General features: G+C 35.0%; 1 protein-coding gene across 1 annotated transcript in view; it reads right to left on the minus strand.

Annotated features, from left to right (window-relative positions):
• The window catches only part of VWC2L (von Willebrand factor C domain containing 2 like), a 142,347-nt gene that overhangs the window by 98,866 nt on the left and 19,161 nt on the right, over nt 1-24,320 (minus strand). Inside the window, exon 3 of the mRNA XM_073217755.1 lies at nt 18,601-18,730. Within this exon, the coding sequence (XP_073073856.1) occupies nt 18,601-18,730 (130 nt within the window). The remainder of the gene's footprint in view (nt 1-18,600; nt 18,731-24,320) is intronic.

The following is a 24,320-nucleotide window of genomic DNA, read 5'->3' on the forward strand; positions in this document are numbered from 1 at the left end:
CGTAGTCAATATTTTCAAGTTCCAACAATTTAAGGAAGATGTCTCAGTGCTATCATTTGGAATTAGATTATTCTTTACCTACTGGTGTTTTAAGTGAAATTATAGATGGTTTAAGTAGCTAGGAATGTCAAAGGAGAAGAGGGAATATGACTCAGACATCTCAAGCAGTGTGGAAGTAAAATGAAGGAAACAAACTCAGAGATTTTCAAATAAATTTTCCAATCTATATCTTCTTAATTTTCTGGCCTCTAATTTTTTAATTCCTACTTTTATGATTTTCCTAAATGCTCTCTATCAGGTTTTTGTTTCTCACTGTGGGAGTAGAGTGCAGGCAGTGTAAATATCTATCTGACCTGCTAGTTTCTAACACTCTATCAATCCTCTATGCAATTAGATACCCATAAAAAGATATTAAACAGTTATTAAATTACAAGTACATGAAATCAATCTTTGCAGCTGTGCTCAAACAAGTAGACATAATAGTTCAAAGATTCTGCAGAAGAGAAAACATAAAGACCCAAAGATTATCCCATTTGGGTTTTATAATTAATTATCTTCAATATTGATAGCTGAAGTGGTTTAAAGTCCTACTTACTTTTTTCTACCTTTAGCCATTTTTTAGCAGATTTTCCCTATAATTTTCTTTGAGCAATTGCAATGTCAGTTAATTGCTTCTTTGCTTCTTAACTTTCCTGGATTTCCCTTAAAGCTGGAAGTTTCTTGAAGGTAGGGACTTGGCACATGGTGGGTACTCAATAAATATGTGTTGACTAAGTGGACCAGAGCAATACATACTTGCTGAACTGAATCGAGCATAAAAGAGTTGATATTTTATTGTGTTGTAGCATACATTCCTCATCACCATAACAAAATGCCAATAGAAAGATACGGGTGCTGAAAACAAACTCTTCATCAGACAGTTTTTAACATTTTGCTAAAAAAATTTGGGATCTCTTCTCTCAAGAAGTAATTTGAAATGGGCTCTCGTTTTTGTTTTTTTTCCAAAATGGGTCCTGGGCATAGGTGTTTATCAAAACTATCAGCATGCCAGATCCCTTAGTCTTCTTTAGGAATGTTACCATTAACATTCTAACCACACATTTTTACTTGTAGGTGCACAAGTACTTGCCAAATCAAAAATAACCTCAAGAACCATTTGATTGGCACTCAACACCCAGCGGCATATAAAAACAAATTAAATTCTATAAAATAGTTGTCATAAAAATGTACAAGCATTCCTATTAAATGAAAACAAATCAACAACTACCTGTGGGATACAATGCAGAATGCTTATTTAGTTTAAAACCTGGATCCCCTGACAGTGAACTGGGTCCTGGTCCTTTCTCTTTGTGCGATAGTCTTATGAACAGTTCACCTTCACCTTCCATCCTTGGGTTTTCTTCAAGTGCAAAAAGAGACTTATATCAAATGATTTCCAAGGTCTCTTTCAGTTTTACAATCCTATTCTATGATTTCCAATTTTACTTAGAAAGTAATTGGGAGAAAATTCATTGTGGACCCTGCAGTCCATCCCTCTTTGTAGAGCTGATGCTATTCTGCAATCGGTCCATATGTGTATCCACATTATCAGCATACTGTTCTGCATAGTTTATCTGAGGACTTACATGTAACATCATTTCATTTCATAATTTTGCCCTTTTCTTTTTTTCTTTTTTTTTTTTTAAGTCAAAGCCTGTTTCTAAAGGTATCAAAGTCTCTTCTTCCTCTAAAGGAGTTGGCTTTAAGTTCTTTGGTGCTTGAAGAATGCTGAGACATGGTGAAAATGAGATTCATTTCTATTCTTTACAACCATGCTGTAATGGAACATAATCATATCATGAGTTTTCATTTGTATAGCTAAGATTCTTTCTTAGCCCCTCTTTAACAGAAATGATATAGTCTTAAAGTTTACATTTTGCTTCAAAGTAGGAAAATTTAAACAGTTGAAATGAATAAAAAGCAGTTTGGGAAAATTTGTTAAGTTTTTCCCAATGCCTTTCAAGATGATCTTTTGCTTCCAATTATCCCTAAAGAAATACAAAGATCTCAAGTTCTATATAGATTTCTTTCCATCTTTTCATATACAGTGTAACCATGATACTTGAAATAGCTTTAGTGAGCAAGTATAAATCTGAAGCAGGTGCAGTTCTTTGAAAGGTTTTGGTTGACTGCATGGATAACATTGGAGCTAACTGATCATTCTTGACTACTTGATAGAGTTATTTGAACAAAATGTGTGGAATAGTCTTTTAGCTTATTGTATTTTGTGTTTTTTTCATTATTGGCTCAATTCAGAAGTAAAATGTAATTATTTGATGTTTTATAACAGTTACATGGAAGTTTAAAGATGATTATTTTTTATACTGAAAATATTTCAAATATTTAAACCAAGATCTGACAGTGTCTTTTAATAAAAAGCATATGAATTTTTGGTAATATTTTTAAGTCAAAAATATTTGGAAAATTAAATGAAGATTAAATTGGTAATTTTTAATAAGATTATGTCTTCAACATATGAGAAGAGGTTTGTAAGCCACCAAAATAACATAGCTTCTAAAAAGTTTAAAAGTTTTACTCTTAAATTAGTAATGATATGCTGTCCTTGGTGGTTTGTCAAATGCAACAATTTCCTCCTGGAGTCTTCCCTTGGATTTTTGTGTCTCTGGGACCCCTTCTCTTCTCCTGCAAATTCTCATTCTCATTATTTGGCATTAAACTGAGTAATAAAATTAGCCACTCTCTATTCTTTTCATTTTACAACTGTTGTTGTGATATAAATTTTCTTTCCTTGCTGAGCTACCGAAAATCTCTTTTAAGATTCTACTAGTCAGCTTAATCTTTTAAGGTGGTAAGTTAGAAATGTTTAACATCCTTAGCTGGAAAACATAATTAGAACATCCATTATTAAATGTCCTATCTCTATTTTATGGTAAATAATAACCATAACACTATGGAAAATGCAAAGTGTTTGGAATCAGAAATCTGGATTTGAAAGCTAATGACATCATTTGCTGGGTATTTGACACATTATGTCACATTCCTAAACCTAATTTCCCTCGTTTACATAAAAGGTAAAATAAAAAAGAGGCAAAACCTAATGTGTTATTAAAAATAGAAATAGTTTGTGTAAACTATCTAGCACAATAGCTAAGACATAGTAGGTATTCAGCATTTATTGAGTGACAACCATTTGGCACTTATTGTGGGCAATGAATGTTACTATTCTAATGTGTTTGGCTATGAATTTCTCAGCATTGTTGTGACAGGTAGAGATTGAAAGAGTCTGGGTCTCTGGTGGAAAATAGAATTTATGAAATTAAACTATGGTCTTCAGTTTTATCAAAAGTAGAGTGAGTGATCAGATTTACACCCCCACTAGAAATTATGGGAAAGAATACAATATATGTAACAATGGTTTTCAAGACGCTGGCTGTCAGGCAAGGAAGGGCAGTGATCTCCGAGAGACGGAAAACAAAAAGGGCAGCTCTATGATTTGTCCTGTATTTTTCCGCCTTGAGGGTTTCTAGACCATAGTGCTGGGTATGAAACCCAGGTGACTCAGAGTTGAGGAAATGGAGCAAAGGTTTTAGGGATTGCCAAGGCAGCTTGAGTTTGCAGCACAGAGTACTGCTGAGAAGACTGCTATCTATAGATAGAACTCGGAGACCTACAGATGGTTTCCCTCCAGTATTCAGTTAAATGCTGATCAACATATGCATGTGAGGAAACCACCCATGTCCAGGGAAATAACCACCATGGAACAGGGCTAGGAAACGTGCCAGTCCCCACCAGCTAGACTGAAAAACCTTATGATTAATAGGATATCGAGTATAGTACTCAAAATTTCTTGCCTTAGGAGGGAAATACTTCGCTCTAGATTGAGCACTGTTCTAGTCCTGCTGAATAATTCTTAAAAGCCAGATATAAAAGGGTCAGAGTATTTCCAACTAACTTAATTGTGTACTGTAGCAAAGCTCAAAGATATTTATAAAAAACAAAATGTCCTGCACCCAACATGGTAAAATATACAGTGTCTGATATTCAATAAAAAAATGACGAAGCATGCAAAGAAGCATGAAAATATGACCCATAATAAGGAGATGAAGCAATCAACAAAAGAATATCTACAGTTAACACAGATACTGGAATAAGAAGAAAAAACAAAATTAAAACACTAACTTATTTTTTTTTTCCTGTAGGCAGCATTAAGTTGTGTGTTGCTTTTAAATTCAATTTGGTAATCTCTGCCTTCTAATTGGGATATTTAAACTATTTATATTTAATGTGACCATTGATGTACAGTTACATTTAAATCTATCATATTATTTTTTATAATTGTCCCTTTTCTTCTTTCCATTCTTTCTTTTCCTTTCCATCTTTTCTGCTTTTTTTGTATTGAATATTTTATGACTTTATTTTATCTTGTGTTGGTTATTTAAACTTTAATTCTTAATTTTATTGTTTTCTTAGAGGTTTATATAAATATTTAACTCATCACACTTGACATTCATTATTATACTCTATATATAAGACTCTTACAAAAATATACTTGAATATTCAAATATATAAACACAGATAAAAGTAGAATGATGGGACAAGATATAACATACTAACAATAGACAAAAGGAATCTGGGTTGGCTATATTAATATTAGAACAAAAATATAATGTTGAGCAAAGACTATAAAGCTGTGAAGAATTTCATTTAATAATTTTGAAGGAGTCAATTCATGAAAGTTCATAATGAATCCTAAGTATTGATGCATATAGTGAAAGAGTTTCAAAGCATATGAAACAAAGCTGATAGAACAGATAGAAGAAACACAAATGCAAGTATAATAAATTTTATATATGCTAGCAGCAAATAATCAGAATTTTAAAAAAATGTGTACTAATTATGATAATATTAAAAAAATGAATTACTTTGTAGTAAGACTGACCAAAGCTGTGAAAGGCCTGTACATTGAAAACTACAAAACAGTGCTGAGAGAAATTAAAGAACTAAACAGAGAGACATCCAATGTTCTTGAATTCAAAGACTCAATATTTTTAAGCGGTCCATTCTCCTCAAAATGATATATACATTCTATATAATGTCAATCAAAATAGATTTTTTTTTTTTTGTAGAAACTGATAAACTGATTCTAAAATTCAGATAGAAATGCAAAGGAACTAGAATAGCCAAAACAACTTGAGTGGAACAGAATGGAGACTTCAGAAATAGATGAAAACCTATATAGGCGTATATAGACAATTGATTTTTACCAGAAGTACACATACAATTCAGTGGAAAATGAATAGTCTTTTCAACAAATGGTGCTAAACAACTGGATAGCTATATTTAAAAAGAAAACATAGGTACAAATGTAAAATCTAAAACTAAAACATTTCTAGAAGAAAACATAGGAAAACACTTTTGACCTTGGGGTTGCCCAAAATACCTTAGTCACCCACCAAAAGCACAATTCATAAAAGAATAAATTGATAAATTGGACTTCACAACTTGAAACTTTTCTTCAAATGACACTATTAAGGGGACAAAACAGGCACTCCACAAACTGGGAGAAAATATTTGTAAAATAAATTTCCAATAGAGGACTTGTCTCCGGAACATATAGAGAACTCTTCAGACTTGATAGTGCAGACTTATATAAAGTCCTAAGAAGTGCAAATGTGTGTGTGATGGCAGAAAGCCGAACAAAGGTTGTCTGGAATGGGGTGGGGCATAGAAGGGCTGGGGGGAGGATTTACAAAGGGACATAGGAAAGTTTTGGGAGTGATAGATATGGGTACTATCTTGACTGTAGTGATGGCTTCACAGGTATTCATATATCAAAACATCACACTGTTCACTTTTAGAGTGTAGAATTCATTTACATCAATTAGAGTTGTTTAAAAAGATTAAAATATTACTAAACATAATTATGATTTATAAAATGTTAATGGTTACTATAACTTAAATCCAGAAAAATAGTTCTCTTGAAACAATGACTTCTTCATAGTGGATGAGCAGAGAAACATGATGAATGATTAATGAATGAGCAATAATTATGTTCATCTCACATTGCTGTTCTTTCATTATTATGCCTTCTCTAGTGACGTTTGCTGCCTTTAAAATTCAGTGGAATTTAGCTCTCAATGATCTTGGCTTTGTTATTGTGAAATATCTTTAGGTTTGACCATTCTTGACAGATTAACCAGAGTATCATTTCCTTGGTATCTCCCGCCTGTATCACTTCTAGGCCCTGGGGGGCCTCGGGACCTGCCTTTGCCCTCTTTGGGATTTACTGTTCCTAGGTCCTCTGCAACCTAAGTGGACTTGCTTTGACTCCAAGGTATATTGTGATCTGACCCTTCTTTTCTGGACTTGTCATACATCTTTTTCTGGTTTAACATTACCTCAGATACTATTGGTTGTTAAATATTTCAGCTTTTATCCACCACCCCTCCTCCCTACCACCAACAGACACACACACACACACACACACACACACACACACACACACACCCTTCATTTGAAAGAGAACAGACTCCCTAACAGACCCTTGAAAAGATGGACATGGTTTTCAAATTTTGAGCATCAGAATCATCTGGAAGGCTTAAGATACAGCATTCAGGATCCCACTCCCAAACTTTCTGGTTTTGAATGGGTTGAGAAATTTTACTTCTAACTAGTTCCCAGATAATGGTGATGTTGATGGTTTGGGGCTACGTTGAGAATCACTGGTTAAACACTACTAGTTTTGAAGTGTGATAGAGCAGCATTCAAATCCTAGCTGTTTATCTGAAGGTGATTTGTTTCTTTTAGTCTCAGTTTCCTCCCTGGCAAATGAGTGATTACTATTTCTTCTTTGAAGGTTATTCTAAATATTAAATGTGTAACTATCTGCAAAGCACCTAGAACATATTAGGATTTAATAAATGAAAAGCTAGTGTTACTCTTAGTTGTTAGATTAATTATCACTATTTGATCAGTCATTGAGAAAATACATGAAAACGGCAACTATTTCCCTCAGCGCGTACCTTCAGAAGGTGTCCTTTCCCATGTCGACCACCTAGCATTCTCTGCTCCCTCACTCAGACGAGAGACACCTGCCCAGACATTTCCCCTCTGGCTCAGTGCCTTCCTACTGTCTCCCTGGTATCCTGGATTTACTCTTCCCCACACTTAAACTAATTGGGCCTATGTGTGATGACTTAGTCATCTGATAAACTCAAGAAAATATTATGATTTAATTGTTGTCACTAATACTTGATATCCCAGCTTTATCCTTGAATTTTTAGAGATATTAATCATGAAAATTACAGAAATGAAAGAAATTAGGAGCATGAAAGTATTTATGAATGTGTGTGTTTGTGAACATGTACAATCATAGGCCCTGTTTTTGATGAGTTGAATGTCATTTCAGTACATCTCACATGACACTGCATAGGGGTCTGATTACTTCACTGTTGATTTAACTGGGAGTTAAGACAGAATCCAATTATGTTTTTACCATCATCCTGCAGGAATTCCGGTTTGAAAGGCTCGCATACCTTCCTCTACACTGCAGCTTTCCTCCGATGTTGCTTTTCATTGTCATCTATGCCGTTCTTAAAGAAATCATCACATCAAAGGCAGCACAAAGTGAACAGACACCGAGAACTCCACACCTTAAACACAAGACATCAGTCCCCAGTACCCTGTCTTCCTCCTATTTTAAATCCAACACAGAAAGTTGGAGCGAGATTTCAAGATTTGAATACAACTCTGCAGACTATTTGTTATTTAACGACGTTGGAAACTAACCGAGCTTAGTCTTCCAGAAAGCAGATGTGTTGCTTTATGGACCTTTCTGTAGAACACATAAAAGTGATGGGTTAAAAGAAGGGAGGACTCGGGGTTGGCTGGTTATCTACCTTGGCAAGCAGCAGCATTTATGGCTGCTCTGTGCCGTCACCTTGTACAAATGAAGCTCATGTAAGCAAAATAAGTATGCATGCAGGAACTTTCCATTTCCTTTTTCACAATTGAGGGGCATCCAACCATAAATACGTTTCAAAAGAGGTTTAACATTTCTGATAGATTGATTTGAAGTGGCTCAGAGCTACATTTAAACATCAGAGGTCTTAACTGCAAGGGCTTTCTGCCTCGCCCTCGGCAATCCTTGAAGAGTCTCCCAATCACTGTATGCCGGAAAAGATATTGGTTAGCAAGTTTCCTTTGTCCCTATTTTATGCCATATTTCTGAATTTGTTTCCAGTCACACAATTGGATTTGTAGAATTATATATCACCCCCTGCAATCAGTTTTTCTCCCTCTGCCCCAATATCAAGTCACAGTCTCTGCATTTGTTTCATGTCTTCATATTTAGTTCAGTTGATTTTACCAAGTTTTGACAGATCACATATTCAGTCAGTGCTCATGGCTTCCTTAACTCTTAAAAAGTCTAATCCCTATTATTAGATAAAATACATCATTAAGGTTAATACTAGCTAAAGTATTATGTTAATTTTGCATTACAGTGACACATACATTACACACAGTCATTGCTTAAGAAACAGAAGTGTTAGGTGTCCATGGCAAGATTATGAAGCAGTAATATATTAAGCTGGACTCAGTGTCCCCTGGCAATCAATCTGTCTCTTCTAAATCACTTCGATAGGCCTCCCATCATAGATACGGTAAACTAAAGCAAACTGAATTAGGAAAGATATCTTCCGATAAGCACTCCCTTGCTTACCGTGCAGTGCATCCTGGATTCTCCAAAAGGAGGCTCTTTCCTATGAAATACAAGACTAATACTTTCAAAAGAGGATTTAAATAAATCAAATTTCTTAATTCTAGTTCTTCCTAAAGCACAATATGGGTGTTCATTCATTCATTCACTTCCAAACGTATATTAGGAATACAACAGTGAACAAAACAGAGAACATCCTTGCCTGCAGGGAGTTTATACTTGCGTGGGGAGGAGAGATAAGCAACCGAACAAGTGATCTATATACTGTTCAGGGGGCGGTGTGTGTGACAGAGGATGAAAAAGCAGGGGGTGGGAAGGGGAAGTGAAAGTCTGGGGTGTTACCTCATAGCTCACAGAGCCATGTGGGCATCAGAGTCCAGCGGATGAGGGGAGTCCTGGTGGTCCTGGGCTTCTGGTGGGTTGTGAGATAAGCAAAGAAAAATAAGTCCTAAGCCCCAGTGAGGGTGAGGTTGTGCCTGCTATTTGAAGCGGCACTGGGATCTTTTTGGGAGCACCCAAAACCCTGGGTCCTTTCTTTATGAATGATTTGCGATGTAGAGGCCCAAGAGGTTTGATCTTATTTGTAAGGAAGGGAATGTGAGAATCTGTGTCTCAGGGATGAGTCTGTCGGAGACCCTTGTTACAGACATCCAAAACTTCTGAGGCAGATAGAGGAATAGCTTCCCGGAGGCCCCCAGGCTTATCTTGCCCAAGTGCCATAAAAGGTCAAGGAGCATGAGGTGGTGACTTTGTTTTGTTGTCTCAGTGCACAAGGTCTGCCTCAATCAATGAGCGGAAGGGTGGTAGGAGGGGTGGTGGCTCTTCGGAAATTCTGAGCCTCTGCACGGCAGTGCTGATGTGAGGTGGCTTCCTAATGTATCCGTGTCAGAAAGGTTGGAGCGGAGTGAGATTCTGTGCTTAATCTATGCCTTCATTGTCAGCAGCTACTTCTTGGTCTCTGAGTGCCTCTGAGAGCTACGTGGACATCTGGGCTGTGTAAGAAAGGCGTGGAGGTCATTAGGGGCTGACAGCCCCACACCCCTGAGGTGAGCACTTAGGCTGCTCCTCAGTGAGACTGTCCCATGGCTAACAACCTCAGCCTCCCTTAGATAAGATTATTCCCAGGAATTCACAAATCTTGGCAAGACTGAATGCCTTGGTTTCCCAGTCTGGCCCCACTCCACTGAATCACTCCTAGAATCAAATCAAACTCCCAAGGAAACCTGTTAGCAATCAACTGCCATTTTACTGTCATACCCAGTTCACAGAGGTGTTTTATTAGAGATCACTGGATACAATCACAGATGTCAGCGATATTCTATATGACCATAATTGAAGAGATGATCAAGAATAAGAAAGTAAGAGGGGTTAAGAATGGAAATGCATGATCAGTCCTGAGAGATATATTCAACACTCTGCCAAGCGACTATTTTGGGGCCACATTATCTTTGAGGTTATATGAAAGTTCAGAGCAAGATCTTCAGTAGATGTGTGTTGGGACTCCTCCTCAGGTCTCTCAGCTGCCGTGTGGAGTGGCACGCTGAACATTAAAGCATGACATGGCACTCCAGGGGATGTGTACCACCTCCTGACATGACTCTTCTAGAGGGAGTAAGTGCGTGCTTTGTGGCAAGACCAGACTCAGCACTGCAAGTGTTTATATAGAGAAAAAACAATCCCTAAGCATTTCCTGTATGTTGAGCATGTGTTAGCCTTCCTTCCTTCATTTTATGAAGGACTGGGTAACCCTAATACTTAAAGAAGAGATATGGTTAGCAGGAAATAAATGTGACATTAATTTTCGTTGTGGTAACACTGTAAAACAATGTTTTTGAAATTTAATTTGCTGATGACTTAAAAGGGTATCCTGTTGGCTTAAGACAACATAAATATAAATGTTTCCCTTCATATTTTGGAGGAAATTATTTGTGGCTCATTAAAACAGCTATTTATAATTACTATGTTTTGACATCTGCTTTATACAAATATGATAATTCTGACCTTCAGTTATGGAGTCAATGAAATGCAGACTTTGAAACTGATTTTCATAGGACATGTTTTCATCATGAGCTCTTTCAGGGGCTCTGGGGCAAGTGGGTATGTGCAATTGCCAGAAAATTTTTCATCTCCAGTGTGTTTGTTTCATGTCTGTGTTCACTTATTACTAATTGTCTATCTAAGAAGTGAGAAAATATCAAATTAAGGTAAAAGATGCATCTAAGTTTCAAACTTAAAAGGTTGATTTTGCAAAACAGCTTCATGAAAATGTGCATGGGTATACTTGAGTGAAAATGCCCTAAGAGGTACATAAAATAGGCAATGAGGTTTTCTAAATGCTTTATAAAGAACCTCATAGTTAAAGGAGTTGGAAGTCAAGTGGAAGAATTATTAGTTGGTTAATTAATCTGTGTAGTACAAATTGTAACAAGGAATCATAGTCCCATTTCTGATAAGTGACATGTCACTGATTATTTATTATACTAAAAAAATAGAAAAATTTTTACATGATCTGTTTTTATTTTAGGTATTGATTTTGAATCACAGTGATAATACATTTGTTGTGGGAAACTTAGAAAATATGGCCTACTGTTCAGAGTCAAATGCCATTAACATTTTGAAGTATTTTCTTCCAGTCTTTTTCTAAACGTACATATTTTTTAAAACAACCAGTTAATTATAAAATATTTAGGTTTCAGGTTTCCTAAGTTCCTGCTATCATAAACACTTTATAATAACTATCTCTATACACATCTTTATATACTCATCTGATTATTTCTTATTGATCAATTTCTAGAAATGACATTGCTGGGTCAAAGGTCTGCACACTTTTTTTTGCCTTTCAGAGAGGATATATTAGTTTACACTCTCACCAGTAGTGCATGAGAGTGCTTACTGCATTTTACCTTTCCAAAATTAGACATGATTTCTTTTAATATTTAAAGGTAAATTTTATTTACCTAATTTTCAATTTAATATTTCCTTTTATAAATCCTTTATTTGCTTTTATGTTTAGCAAGGATACCCATACCTTGAGAAAAAACAATCCCTAAGCATTTCCTATATGTTGAGCATGTGTTGGCCTTCCTTCCTTCATTTTATGAAGGACTGGGCAAACCCTAATTTAAGTACCTGAAAAAGTGCGTTAATGATGACATTATTTAAACATTTCTTTATAATTTCATTTTTTTAGATTTAGATATTTAATCCAACTGAAAACTTATGTTTATATAATGGGTAAGACAAGAATGTAATTTCACTTAAAAATGAATAACCTTTACAATAAACTATCAGAAAAAATATATTTTTTCATCAGGTACTTGGATGTCACCTAATCGTAATACATATGTGCGTTGCTTTCTGATTTTCTATTTATATGTTTATTTTTGTTCAACTATCCCTCTTTAAATTTCTTATATCTTTACATATTACCTTAAAATATCTGAGAGATGAATTCCCCAACTGTAAAAGTGTTCTTCATGTACTTAAATTTTCCAACTTTTGTCAACTTATAAAAAAAATTGCATTAGAGAAAATCGGATAGGATTTCCTTTTAATTTATTACCAGAGAAATTGTAACCTAACAAATTTGAGATTCCAGTTAGAATTCTGTTATAGCTCCTTATTTATTATTTAAAAATAGTTCTTAGTAAGGTTTTATGATTTAAAAAAATGCATATATGTAATTTACACACACACACATACACATAATAGTATATATATCCTCCAAACAGTATTTATTTAATGTTATTTTTGTTTTTAAAAAGTAGCTTGTCATCTATTGGTGCTAAGTAGGTTTCTATTACTTTACAATTTTGAGCCATTTGAAATTGAAATTTAATGTATTATATGAGATTGAAAAAATATAATGTATTATATGAGATTTAAACTAACAGTTTATAAACTATGAGGTTCTTTATAAACAGGATCACTGTATAAATTTGATGGAAGCTAATCAAATTATTATCCAATACAAATATTTCATTGAATATTTGAAGAAATTAGCTCCTTTTTGACCATCAGCCAGTAACATGTTAAAAGAAAATTTAAACTATAGGTAATTCTGCAAATTTTCTGATCACTTTTCATAATCAGAAAACCTGAAGTACAGTATGGAAAGCAAGCGATACTGCTCACTTGTCATTTCCCGCATCTGTAGGGAGAAGTGGAATTGCTAGGTAAAAGATGCACGCACTTTAATTTTGGTACACATTGTCAGATTTCCTTCCATAGGGGTTATACCGCTTACATCTACCAGCAATATTAAAGACTGGTTGTTTTATCACAATAACAGCTAAGTAGGTTATTTATAGTGGTTAATTGTAGGATTTTTGCCAATCTGTAAGTAGAGAACGGTATCAAATTTTCATTGCCTTTTCCTCTTTAGAAGTGGCTTTGGCAATATTTGATATGTTTTAGGAGCATTTGTGTTTCATTTTTTGTGGAATGACTTTTGAAGTTCCTTGTCCATTTTTTAAATGGAGTTGTTAATCATTTCTATTATTAGTTTCTAAGAGCTCTTTAAATATACGAGAGATGAACTTTCCAGCATATAAAATGAATCTCCTTGCCATCATTTTCAATCTATTTCTAGTGGTTTTCTTGTTTTTTTTTTTTTTTGCTATGTGGAGATTTTTGTTTCTGTTTTCAAAATCTAGCCACTTCAAGATTGTAAGTCAAATTGTCCAGGCTTTCTTTGTGTACTTTTTGGAAAATAGTTCATATTTAAGTCTTTATTGAATTGAAGTTTTTCCTCAATTATGAGGTAAACTTGGAATTTAAAAAGTCGCCTGCTTCTACTTTCTCCCTCATACTCTTTAATAACTTCTGATCACAGCATCACTGTATAAATTTGATGTGTATTCTTCCAGAACATCCTCTATGCCACATAAAAAAATAACAAAGAAGGGTTTAAAAAACAAAAAGTCTAATTTATCAGTGGTGCTGAATAGTTTTTATATTTTATGAACAATTGTCTTTTGTTCGTAAATTGTTTATGTACTTTTCTGTTTTTTTATTATTATTAATCCATAAAGGTTGAATGTTGTAAAGAGATTAGCTCTTATCTCCCCTCCTGTTAACATTTTTACTTCTACTTCATAAAAGTAATCACTGAATTATCTTTGATTTACTGTTATGTATTCACTGAGTTCTTTACCTATGTATATGCAAATTTAATATCTGTTTGAAATTGTGTATCAGTTAGAAATCAAACCACTTAAAATGTATGCGTTGCATACATATGTTATGCAGTTATTATAGGATCCATTACTATATTATATATTTTACATATCAAGTGTCAGTAGGGTCTTTTTAAATGCTATAAAATAGGTCATTATTCCACTGAAGGACTATTATGTTTTCTCCCATCTTTTTGCTCTTAAAATGCAGCAAAAATTTAGTACATGAAGGCAGGACAAAGTATAACAGGTAGAACTGCTAACTTCAAATTACATGAATATTTTGATAGATAGTACCTTTTTAAAAGTTGTTCCAAGATTTTCTCAATTCTTTTCTTAATATCTTTTCTGACTTGAGGTATCATCAAGCACAGATTATTGTCAATACAATATTGGGATCTCATTTTAATTTCTATCACCCCAATCCCTTCTGGAATTAAGTATATTTTCATATATTTATTAGAATTTGTTTTTCTTCTGTAAAATTATTTTTTATGCCTTTTGCCCATTTTCTTCCTGTGGAATTATTTTTCTCTCTCTCATTTATAGTAAGGATGTTAACAATTATCTATGTCAAACATTTTCTCCCAAGCACCGTTAGTAGGCATTGGATGCCTCTGAAATCCCCTTTCTCCTATTTGTGCACTGCCCATCCCCTTTGGTGTCTTTTTCCTTTCCACTTGCCCTTTTGGCTAATCTATGTACTGCCTTATTTGTATCACTTGTAAACTAGAAGAGAGTAGAAGATATGGTATTAAATATTTGAATAGGCCTTATGACAACTTCAGTGTAGTTAGAAAGGATATGAAAACTGCTCACTTAATGTGTATGGAGGATTTGTGGGTGTTTCCTGTCTATTCCAATTTTTCCTTTAGAACCATGAATAATGATGGACTATAAATCCCAGGGAAAATGTAGAACTCACTGATATACTGGCTGATAAAATGCAAAAAAATGCAGTTAGTCATTTGAATGCCCTAATGACCAGCTATTTCATGTATCAAATATGTGGTCGGTTCCCAATATTTGAAATATTTGACACTCCAAACTAGAATCTTTTCTTTATCCAGTGTGTTAATTTATTTTTTCATGTTACAAAAACAAACAAAAACACATAAAAGTATTCATTAATTCACAGAGAAAGGACTGGGGCTGAAAGATAAGTCAAAGTAACACAATTTTGTGGGGAAAAAAAAACAATCTGGAAATGTCATATCTTTCAGGAAAGCATTTGGATTGCTTGTTCTTGAAGATAGATAGAGGAGAGAGAAGCAAATGCTTAGTAATATTTAAAAAAACAGTAAATTCCTATGTCAATCCCCCCAATCCTCCCTAAATAAAAAATGATATTCTTCTTTCTCTTCCTGATATGTGTACACCCAGCCATTCACATCTTTCCTGAATGTTTCTATTTTATTCAGACTAAACTGACAGTCTTCTTGGTTAAACTAACTTTAATAAGAATGGAGTGTATTTTATGGCTTGGCTGTTTTCACTGATAATCACTAGAAATCTTGCTTGAGGAAATCACTGAGATCAGGATATTAAAAATTCTCTCTCTCTTATTTTAACATCATTGGAGAAAACTTTTAGAAGTATATGTTTTAAATTTATTCTCACAAGTCATATTATGGAGAATAAAGAGAGGCTATCATTGTTTATCTAGGGTGTTTAACTTAAATTGTGCTTTATAATATTAAAAAATACTTATTTCTAAAGATGATTGTTACATTTGCAGCCTACTGTTAAGTGGAAAAACTACAATATATCATCGCACTTCCTTGTTTTGCTTGTTCTTAAATAATCTGAGAACAAAGATTCTGATATTAGCTGAATATTGGCTTTTAAGTTTAGGTGTGGTAGATTCTATTGCTTTAAATTTTCACTTTATCTATTTAATGCTTCTTGCTCTTGGCAAGTTATAATTCAGGAAGTCAGAAAAATCAATCTTACTACCCAAAAGGAAAGTGTTTGGCAGCCAAGATAATCAGCATTTATGCAAACTGAAAATGTTCAACATTTATAAAAATCTTAGAAAATGTGGAAAATGTCATAGAACTGCTTATATATTAACATCTATTGCCTCTACCTTGAATCCATAGGTGGACTTTTATCTTGTTGTTGTTTGAATCTAAGAAAATAGTAGCATACTTAAAAAAAAAAGCCTATGCTATCATGGGTAAATTAATCTTGTCATGTATAATGAGATGTTTATCGTGTGTTGGAAATTTAAGAAATTGTTCTCGTTGTATTCTGTCATAATAGACATCTATTCCCCTTCCTCCACTCCCAGTTCTTCTACACATGGGTTATCTGTTTCTGTTTTCTGAGTTAGCCTTAGAAAGAAAGTAAGCCTTGGGGCCCAGTCAGTTCTCTCAGTAAAAATACTGGTAACACTAGTAATCAAAAGGATTCTCCAGTGGCCCTTAATATGCTCTTCCTTGACAATGATTATACTTTACCATTTGGGCACAACTGATTAATTAGTGGCATTTAGTAATAAAAAATAATAATGTCATAATGTTATATTACAGTCAAAGTTAGTTTTCCTAATTCTAATTCAGTTTTATTTCCCTTATTTAAAAAAGAGAAAAGTTTGCTTGGAAATAGTAGAAGGAAACCGATGTGGTTTTGTAATACTTCATGAACAAAAAGTTGAAAAACTTAACTAATATATCTTGTTCTCAACATATGTTCTTCAGGAATACTAATGGATTATTAATTAATTAATTGAACAACTAAAGTGCATTTATTATACATTTTTGTACAAAGAGGATTTCATTTGAAGATAAATTTCTCCTCTGGCATGTGAAGGAAATAGGATAATCTTGGGTGATATCAAATTAAATGTGGGCAGTTTGTAGTGGATGATTTAACATTTGATGTGGATACTAACTGGATATACTATAGGCTTTCCATACACTATGTCTTGGATAGCTACAATGATGTGGCAAATGAATGTGTAAAACCTTGTATTCTAAATACATGGTTTAGCATGCTTTAATTCTATGAGTATTCTGAGTTTGTCTGGATGAGAGTTTTTAAGCATAGTTTTGCTCATTATAAATGTGAAACAAAGCCAATCAGGGCCACCTAGGGAAGAAGGGATCCTCAAGGACCTGTTTGGACAGCTGCTTCTAGAAAAAAACTGTCTTCAGTCAAAGACTTGTCAATCCCATTTTTAAAGATTGATTAGGTAGATTTTTTTTCTTCTTTCTGTTCTTGGAGAAAATGAAAAATAACAGGTCCTCTTCCACTTTAGACTAACCATTCATATACTTAATGACAGTCAGGTCTCCCTTGAGCCGTCTCTTCTCCAGGACAAATTACACTAACTCCTTCAGACTGTCCTCAGAAGTCCTATTTTTCAACCATTAAGTCATCCTATTGTTCTTCCCTGTGTCTTTTCCAGTTTCTTCAAAATATATTTAAAGATAGAAAGTCTTGGTTTGCTATCTTTGCATATATAGATAGGTCAGGGCCTCCAGAGGGTATTTATTTTCACCTTCTAAGGGAGATGGTCACTGTGATACAGCTCAGTTGGATGAGAGAGAAGACAACGAGAAGCCAGGTGAGAGCTTAATATTCAACTCAATGGATTTATATGATCAGAAACAGTAAAAACTGTGCCTGGAAAAATGTCATAGGGGTTCTTTATAAGTCCTTTGGGAAGATAATAAAATAGAAAATTATTATAAAAACAGAGCTGCTTTTTTTCTTTACATAACCTGATATGTCTATTTATTAGGTATAATTATGCAAAGGAAAAGATTAGTAGGTGAACTAAGATGCCAAATTCAAGACAAAAAAATTTGTGAAAGAGGAAGATGAGCTGCTAACCCAAGGAAGGCATAGGGATTTAGCATTACAGTGACCGCAGCTTAATTAAAAGCTAGAACCACTTTTTCAGGGAAGAGGGGGCATTTATGGAATGTTATTTGGTGAAGCTTTTATTTTTGGTAGTGCATAACCAGTAGGAGAGTATAATATTGGCTTTACTGATAAGCTGTCCGGGTTAATGACATTGCACTGTCTTCTCTGCAGCACAACCTTGATTTTTGGTGATTTGCATGCTGTATTCATTTCAACCTCTCCATTTCCTTATAACCAAAAAGAACCTGTGAACCCATCTTATAAACCAAGTTCCCCTCTATAGCAACTATGAGAATACAATTGTATTGTAATGAAAACTTAGAATAAAAGCCCTAAACTTTTTAGTCTTACTTTTTTCAAGTTAAGTGCATCAATAATTGAATTTTGTATTTCTCTGATAGCTTTAAACCAAAAGTCTGATCTATGCCCAAAGCAAAATACCTGGCATTTATCCTACTCTCTATCCCGGGCTTTGCACTATGAAATGAAGTGAACTGCTTCATAGACTCCACAAGGGAGAAATTCAGTCAGTGCAACAAGAGAGTACTGTGATCTTTCCAATATCCTCCTTATGAATCAATGATAAATAATAATAGGGATCACAACACAGTCAGCTTATAAGAGCTTTAATTCCCCAGATGGAAAGATTCATGATTCACCCATTGCTGGTTTATTTTCACTTTAAGGAGGGATAAAAATATAAATTGGCCATGCCATTATTGAAAAACCACAGGCAGATCTTAGAGGGCTCTTGCATAGAGTGGTGCGCAGTGGCAGAATAGCAGTATTTTGCACCAACCCCTCCTGAAAGCTAACGCAGTATGGTCTTACCATTTTTGCAGACAGGACAACATTGTTCTGGTTCATAGACTGGGTTGACACACTCAGGAACTGCGCAGTCTGCTACAACACAGTGAACTTCATTGCTGGGCTCACAGCGACACCATTCACATGGAGAGGGCTAGGAACAAATCTAAAATTAGCCCCTTTTCTCCTATAACTTAATGCTTGCACATTCATATGCTGTCAGAAGACAAAACATCAGTGTTTATATTGGCTTTACTGCATTAACGCCATTTACCAGGTGGATGATCGTTCTTCCCCAGGGGAAGGCAACCTGACAGCCAAGCCAAGGGGGGTTGCCACGTGCTGCTCAGGTTGCTGAGGGCAACTGGAGTGCTCACACAACTTCTCCTATGTCTCATCTTCCTGCTTTCCAAAGCAATGTTTGGACAACAATATGTCACCACCTGGTGTGGCTTCCAGATGCACTGATTATTCCAGAAACAGGAATGATACTGGAGCATGTGAAATAAATTTTTGCTATTTGTCATTTTCCTTCCTAAGAATGGATTACTGAGAAACAAAAAAAATGGTAAATGAACATCCTTATCCTTGGTATAAACTCTTTCTCAAGCTAACCTAGACTCTAAATGACACTTTTTTTTTTCAACATGAATTTCAGAGGAGATTGAATTTGTGATCCACACATCCAGGTACTGCCTCTTGAAAGATTCAGTGAATACCTTTCATCTTGCCTGCTTTCCTTTATCAGTGAACTAGAGTTGATTGACTTAAAAAGCCACTATTTAAGAGTGAAAGACTCTAAAGATGGAATGCAAAAGAGATTAATTTAAAGGAAAAAAACTAAAAAGTAGAAAATAGTTTTGTCTTCACAATACTTACCGACCAAAAGTGAGTTTGGGACTCTGTTTCCTTTCTAGAAGCTGCCTACACCACAAACAATCTCAAGCAGTGGCCACTCTGTGATTTTCTCATCTTTTACAAGTTCTAGCTCTCCTTTCTCATGATACAGAGATTTAGAATTCTGGAAATAAAACTTGGAGGTCTCAGATGTTATACAAGTCTGTATTTCTCAAATCAAGCCATTTGTTCTGAGAAAACTATGCTTCTAATCCTCGCCACAGTTCTTCACTTCCAAATTATGTTAATGGAAGTTCTCTGCCTTTGTCTCAGTAGTTACTGTCCATAATCCCTGTAGGCTCTAGTTTCTTCTTGAATATGACAATTTGGGTAATGTCAATGCACCTTGATTCAGGTAGTCTGTGGGGGTAGAAACCTATCAATTATTTTTTAATTTTATTGTTGCTTTCTGTTTGAAGAATGATAATCTAGCTTTCAATTCATTATTTTACTTTCACATTTAGTAGGCACAAGGGAATCAGCCATAGAATCTGTGGGCAAAGTATTGCTATTTCTTAGCATGGTCAATAAGTTTATTGAAGGGTACAGTTAAGCTCTTTACCATGTGGTGAGTTGAGTATTTCATAGGAATCCATTGGATTGTCCCAAAGGCTAAGATTTCCTTGGAGCTCCTCTACAGAATAATTTCAGTAAATGAAGGAAAAGATTTGCTATCACAGCATATTATCTGATGGAGGAAATTTCCAGTGAAGGAATAGTGTGCAAGATAGAAATTCTTGCAGCTATATGGCTCCTTATTTTGCCAGCCACACTGTGATATCTTAAATTCCCAAACAAAATTGTCAAGAGGTGCCCCCTTTTCCTTGGGTAATTGCAAAAAAGTATATTTGTGCCGTGATTGTTTGTTCTTACTGGTTTCCTTCTTGCTGAAGGAAGGGGCTGATCTCTGCAACCCTAGTGGACTGATTTTGGCATGAAAAATCCCAAAAGCCCCTAAATTTTTTCAATGTAAAATGTTTCCCTCAAAGTAACTGTGGTATTTGAAAAAGATATGTTGGGCAATTAGATTCCCACACACACTGATGAAGAACGCAATCCTGATTCAATGTGTTTGAACAATATTAACCTCTGGGTATTGTGCCAAGCAATTTACCTAGATCAACTCCTCATAATAACCCTATGAAGAAAGATTTTTTATTATCTATATATCACAGATGAGTAAATAGGTTGAAAGATGTTCAAAAGCTTTCCCAGGGCCTTTAGGCAGTAAGGGGCAGAGGCAGGGTTTGAAGCCAACTGCTGCACCTAATAGGTGTAGCCCAACTGCTATGCCATACTGTGCACGATAGCAAGAATCACTATTCTGTGTATTCCCACCTGAGTAGTCGATTTTCTAGTGCACTGTGCACTTTGCCATACAGGTCAGATCCAGAGGAATAACCATTAACAACTGAATAGTTGAATTATAGAGGATAGGTACTTCCTGGTAAGAAAGAGAATTTCACTAACTAGGGCATTTAGTGTGTGAAGAGATTATTACGGAGCTGCAGAGCTTTTTAACCTTCTGCAAATGTGACTTAGTAGAAAATTGGAGTAGGCTCAAGTCAAATTGCCACTAGGCTCCCATTCTTGGGGATGTTGGCACCTTCAAGCCGTGGAGCCTGGTGACTACAATTGTTCATATCTGGGAGAAGCACTAATAGATACTGGTCCAGTAAAGACCCCTGGGCATCTGCCTGAAGTTAGTGGAGGCTAGATGTGTGCACCCTGGAATTCTGAGAAATGCTCTGAGGAAGAGCTGTGACTACAAGCCTTAGTGATAACAGTATACCTGATATTTTAAGGGATTTTGAATAATGAGAAACATAATTTAGAAAAATAAAAATATCACCCTTACTACTGGGTGATATTTTCTTCTAATCCTTCTCTGAACCTGGCTTTATTCATATAATACACTCTATCCCTTCCTGGCCCCAAATCTCTTGTTAGAAACATGTTAATTCCTCTTTTCTTTCATTCGATTTTGTTTTTTTTAAATCATCTGTCTCTGTTTCAGTGCATTTCTACTCATCTGAGGCCTCTATGTGCCCCTCCCATCCCACTCTACAGACTCAGTCAGACTTAACCCACTGACCTCACGCTAAACTCCTTCAATCCTCTCCAGGCTTGCCAGACCTTTCCTTTCATAAGCGCACGAGTCTGGATTCCACTGTTTCCTTGCCCAACTTGACTTCCTCCACTGGCCCTGCTGTCCCCTGCACTTCTGAAAAGGCATTGCTTTAACCAGAGAAATTCCTAGGAGGGAGCAGTGTACTACTTTGACATCAAGTTCAGACTTTAAAAATCCTTCCCACTTTACAGCATAAAATTCTGAAAGGTTTGGTGCTTTGAATAAATCTTTATATCTTAAGCACTGAGCTGGTTACAAATTTCCTTTTATCAGGTTCTTCAGTGTGAAAACTGTAGATTAAATCTGAAAATGTTCCTGTAAAACCAAAGATTAAACAATAAAGCTATCCTTAGAGGAACAGAGAGCGCTGGAACAAGCACTGGGAAAAAATGATTCTTACTACCTTTTTTTAGAAGAACACATGAAATTATGACTAGTACATGGCTTTTGTCAGCTAGAGATTTGGTAAGTAGGATGATTAAATGACACCATCCTAAAATTTTATACGAGGAAAATCCTTTTCTAAGAAATCTCATGGGACATTTTATGTCTATGAATGCTTTGGAAAATAAAGCATAGTTCACTATATATGCCTTTGCATAAATGTTAATTAAAATCAGGATTGGAGGTCGAATTTAATGTATATATTAGATGATCTGAGTAATATGTCTGTTATGAATCTGCTCACCTCCAAATTAATGTTTTGAATATCTAATGTGAAGCTCTGTTTAAGAAAAAACTGCGTTTTATCTGTAGCTCCTGTTATCACTGAATATGGTTGCATGGCAAACCCAAATGCTGTTCCAGATACCTTCCAATTTCAAAGTAGTTTCCTGGTGTGTGTGTGTGTGTGTGCGCGCGCACATATATATCTTATAATTAACAAAGTAAAAGGGGACTCTTTCTTGAATAATGGTTTAGGTGACTTAGAATCCAAATTTTCTTCTTGGTGTTAGAATGGAAACATGGCTCCACAAATTGTGTCAAAGTGGTGACCTTCTGAAGACCTTGGAGCTGAAATCCCAGTGTCACTGTCTGATTTCTGAGAATTCTTAGAGAATTTTAGGAGAGGTGCTAGGATCCTGGAAACAGTAGAATGTTCCAGGATTTTTTTTTAAGTGGACAAAGCAGCCTGAGAGCTAGTAACTAGAGTACTGGAATAACTGAATAACTCCAGAGAAAATGTCAAATATGTTGTTTGTGAGAATATGGATGCTAATGTGGTCACCACAATGAGTCAATGCAGGATTATTAGAACATGTTATTGCAGAGAGTGTTCAAAATGTTTATAGAATATGCATATTTATTTTGTATTCTGAATAAGACTTACTTATCCATACCCAAGGAAAGCCTGAATGTTTGGTTCCTACAATACCACGTGGCATCAACATTTATGTGGTGGCTGTTACTGGAATCTTGTAGAGTGCCCAGGATAAAGTGGTCACTGTCTGTAAGATTTGTGACACAAATTCAAACCCCACAGTGGCAAGGAACATAGCAGCATTTACTATTTTAATTTGGTGAAGTTTAAGATAACAATATTCTTACAAGTTGAGGAGCTCTAAATTAGGAATATCAGAATATTTATTTAGTCAGCTTTGTTTGGATGGCTGTGGTACCTGGTTAACAGCATAGCCACAGTACATGAGTTCTAGTCTCAGATGCTTTATTTACTAGCTGTGAATCTTGGGACAACTACATGCCTTTCTGTGCCTCAGTTTCTTAATCTATAAAATGGGAGTAACTGTATTAGCAACATCAAAGGGTTACTTAAACCACATAAAAATAGGTAAGAAATATTGTTTATTCACTTGTATACTTAATGGTGGCCATATTTGCAAACTAATAGAATGAATCATATCTGATTGAAGAAAACACACTGAAGAACAATTGTTAGTAGAAACTTCTAGGTAGAGTAATTGTGAATGTTAAAATGACCATTATAAATTATTTAGAAAAAGAGAAAAGAAAAGCAAGAAACCCATTTCCATTTCCTGAAGTCTTATAATTTAGATGTAAACCCAAATGCCCTCTCTCCAGGAAGGCCTTGCCTGATTATCCCTCTGTCACCTCTTCCATCACGTTTCTGTTTCAGAGCTCTCATCACTGCATGAAATTATCTTATTGATTTGTTTGTGTTTTATTTATTTATTCTTTTTTAAAAATATATTTGTTTATTCTTATCTGCCTTTCCCAGAGATCATAAGCTTCTTACAGTACATTGCTTATTGCTGTTTTCTTAGCAGCAAGAAGACATCTTAGCAAATAATAGATACTCAGTAATCACTTATGTATATTCTGTTTTCTTATTTGTTAAGTGATACCTCTGGGCAGTTTCGTCTGTGTTCATCGTGCATAAATAAGATTCTGATTCAATAAGATATTTGCATTTATTTAAAGATTATAAAGGTATTTTGGAGGGAAAGGTTTCTGCCTATGAGTCACGAAATAATTATCTGGGTTCCAATATTATGGCAATAAGCGTAAACTTACTCTTTAAAAATAATTTGAAGTTCGTGATATTCATTGTGTGGATTACAAGTTCAGTCAATCTTCAAGCACTCCACTGACTGGACTATCTAGCAGTAGATAATTAGACTTTTATTGCAGTAGAAAATATCATGAAAACTAGATTTAGGACAAGAATATATGCAGAAGAATTACTAAAGGTTCTGAGAAAAGCTAGTCTAATTTTACGTGTGTCAGGTTTAATAAT

This window comes from Manis javanica, chromosome 12, assembly GCF_040802235.1.
Source record: "Manis javanica isolate MJ-LG chromosome 12, MJ_LKY, whole genome shotgun sequence".
Classification (NCBI taxonomy): domain Eukaryota; kingdom Metazoa; phylum Chordata; class Mammalia; order Pholidota; family Manidae; genus Manis; species Manis javanica.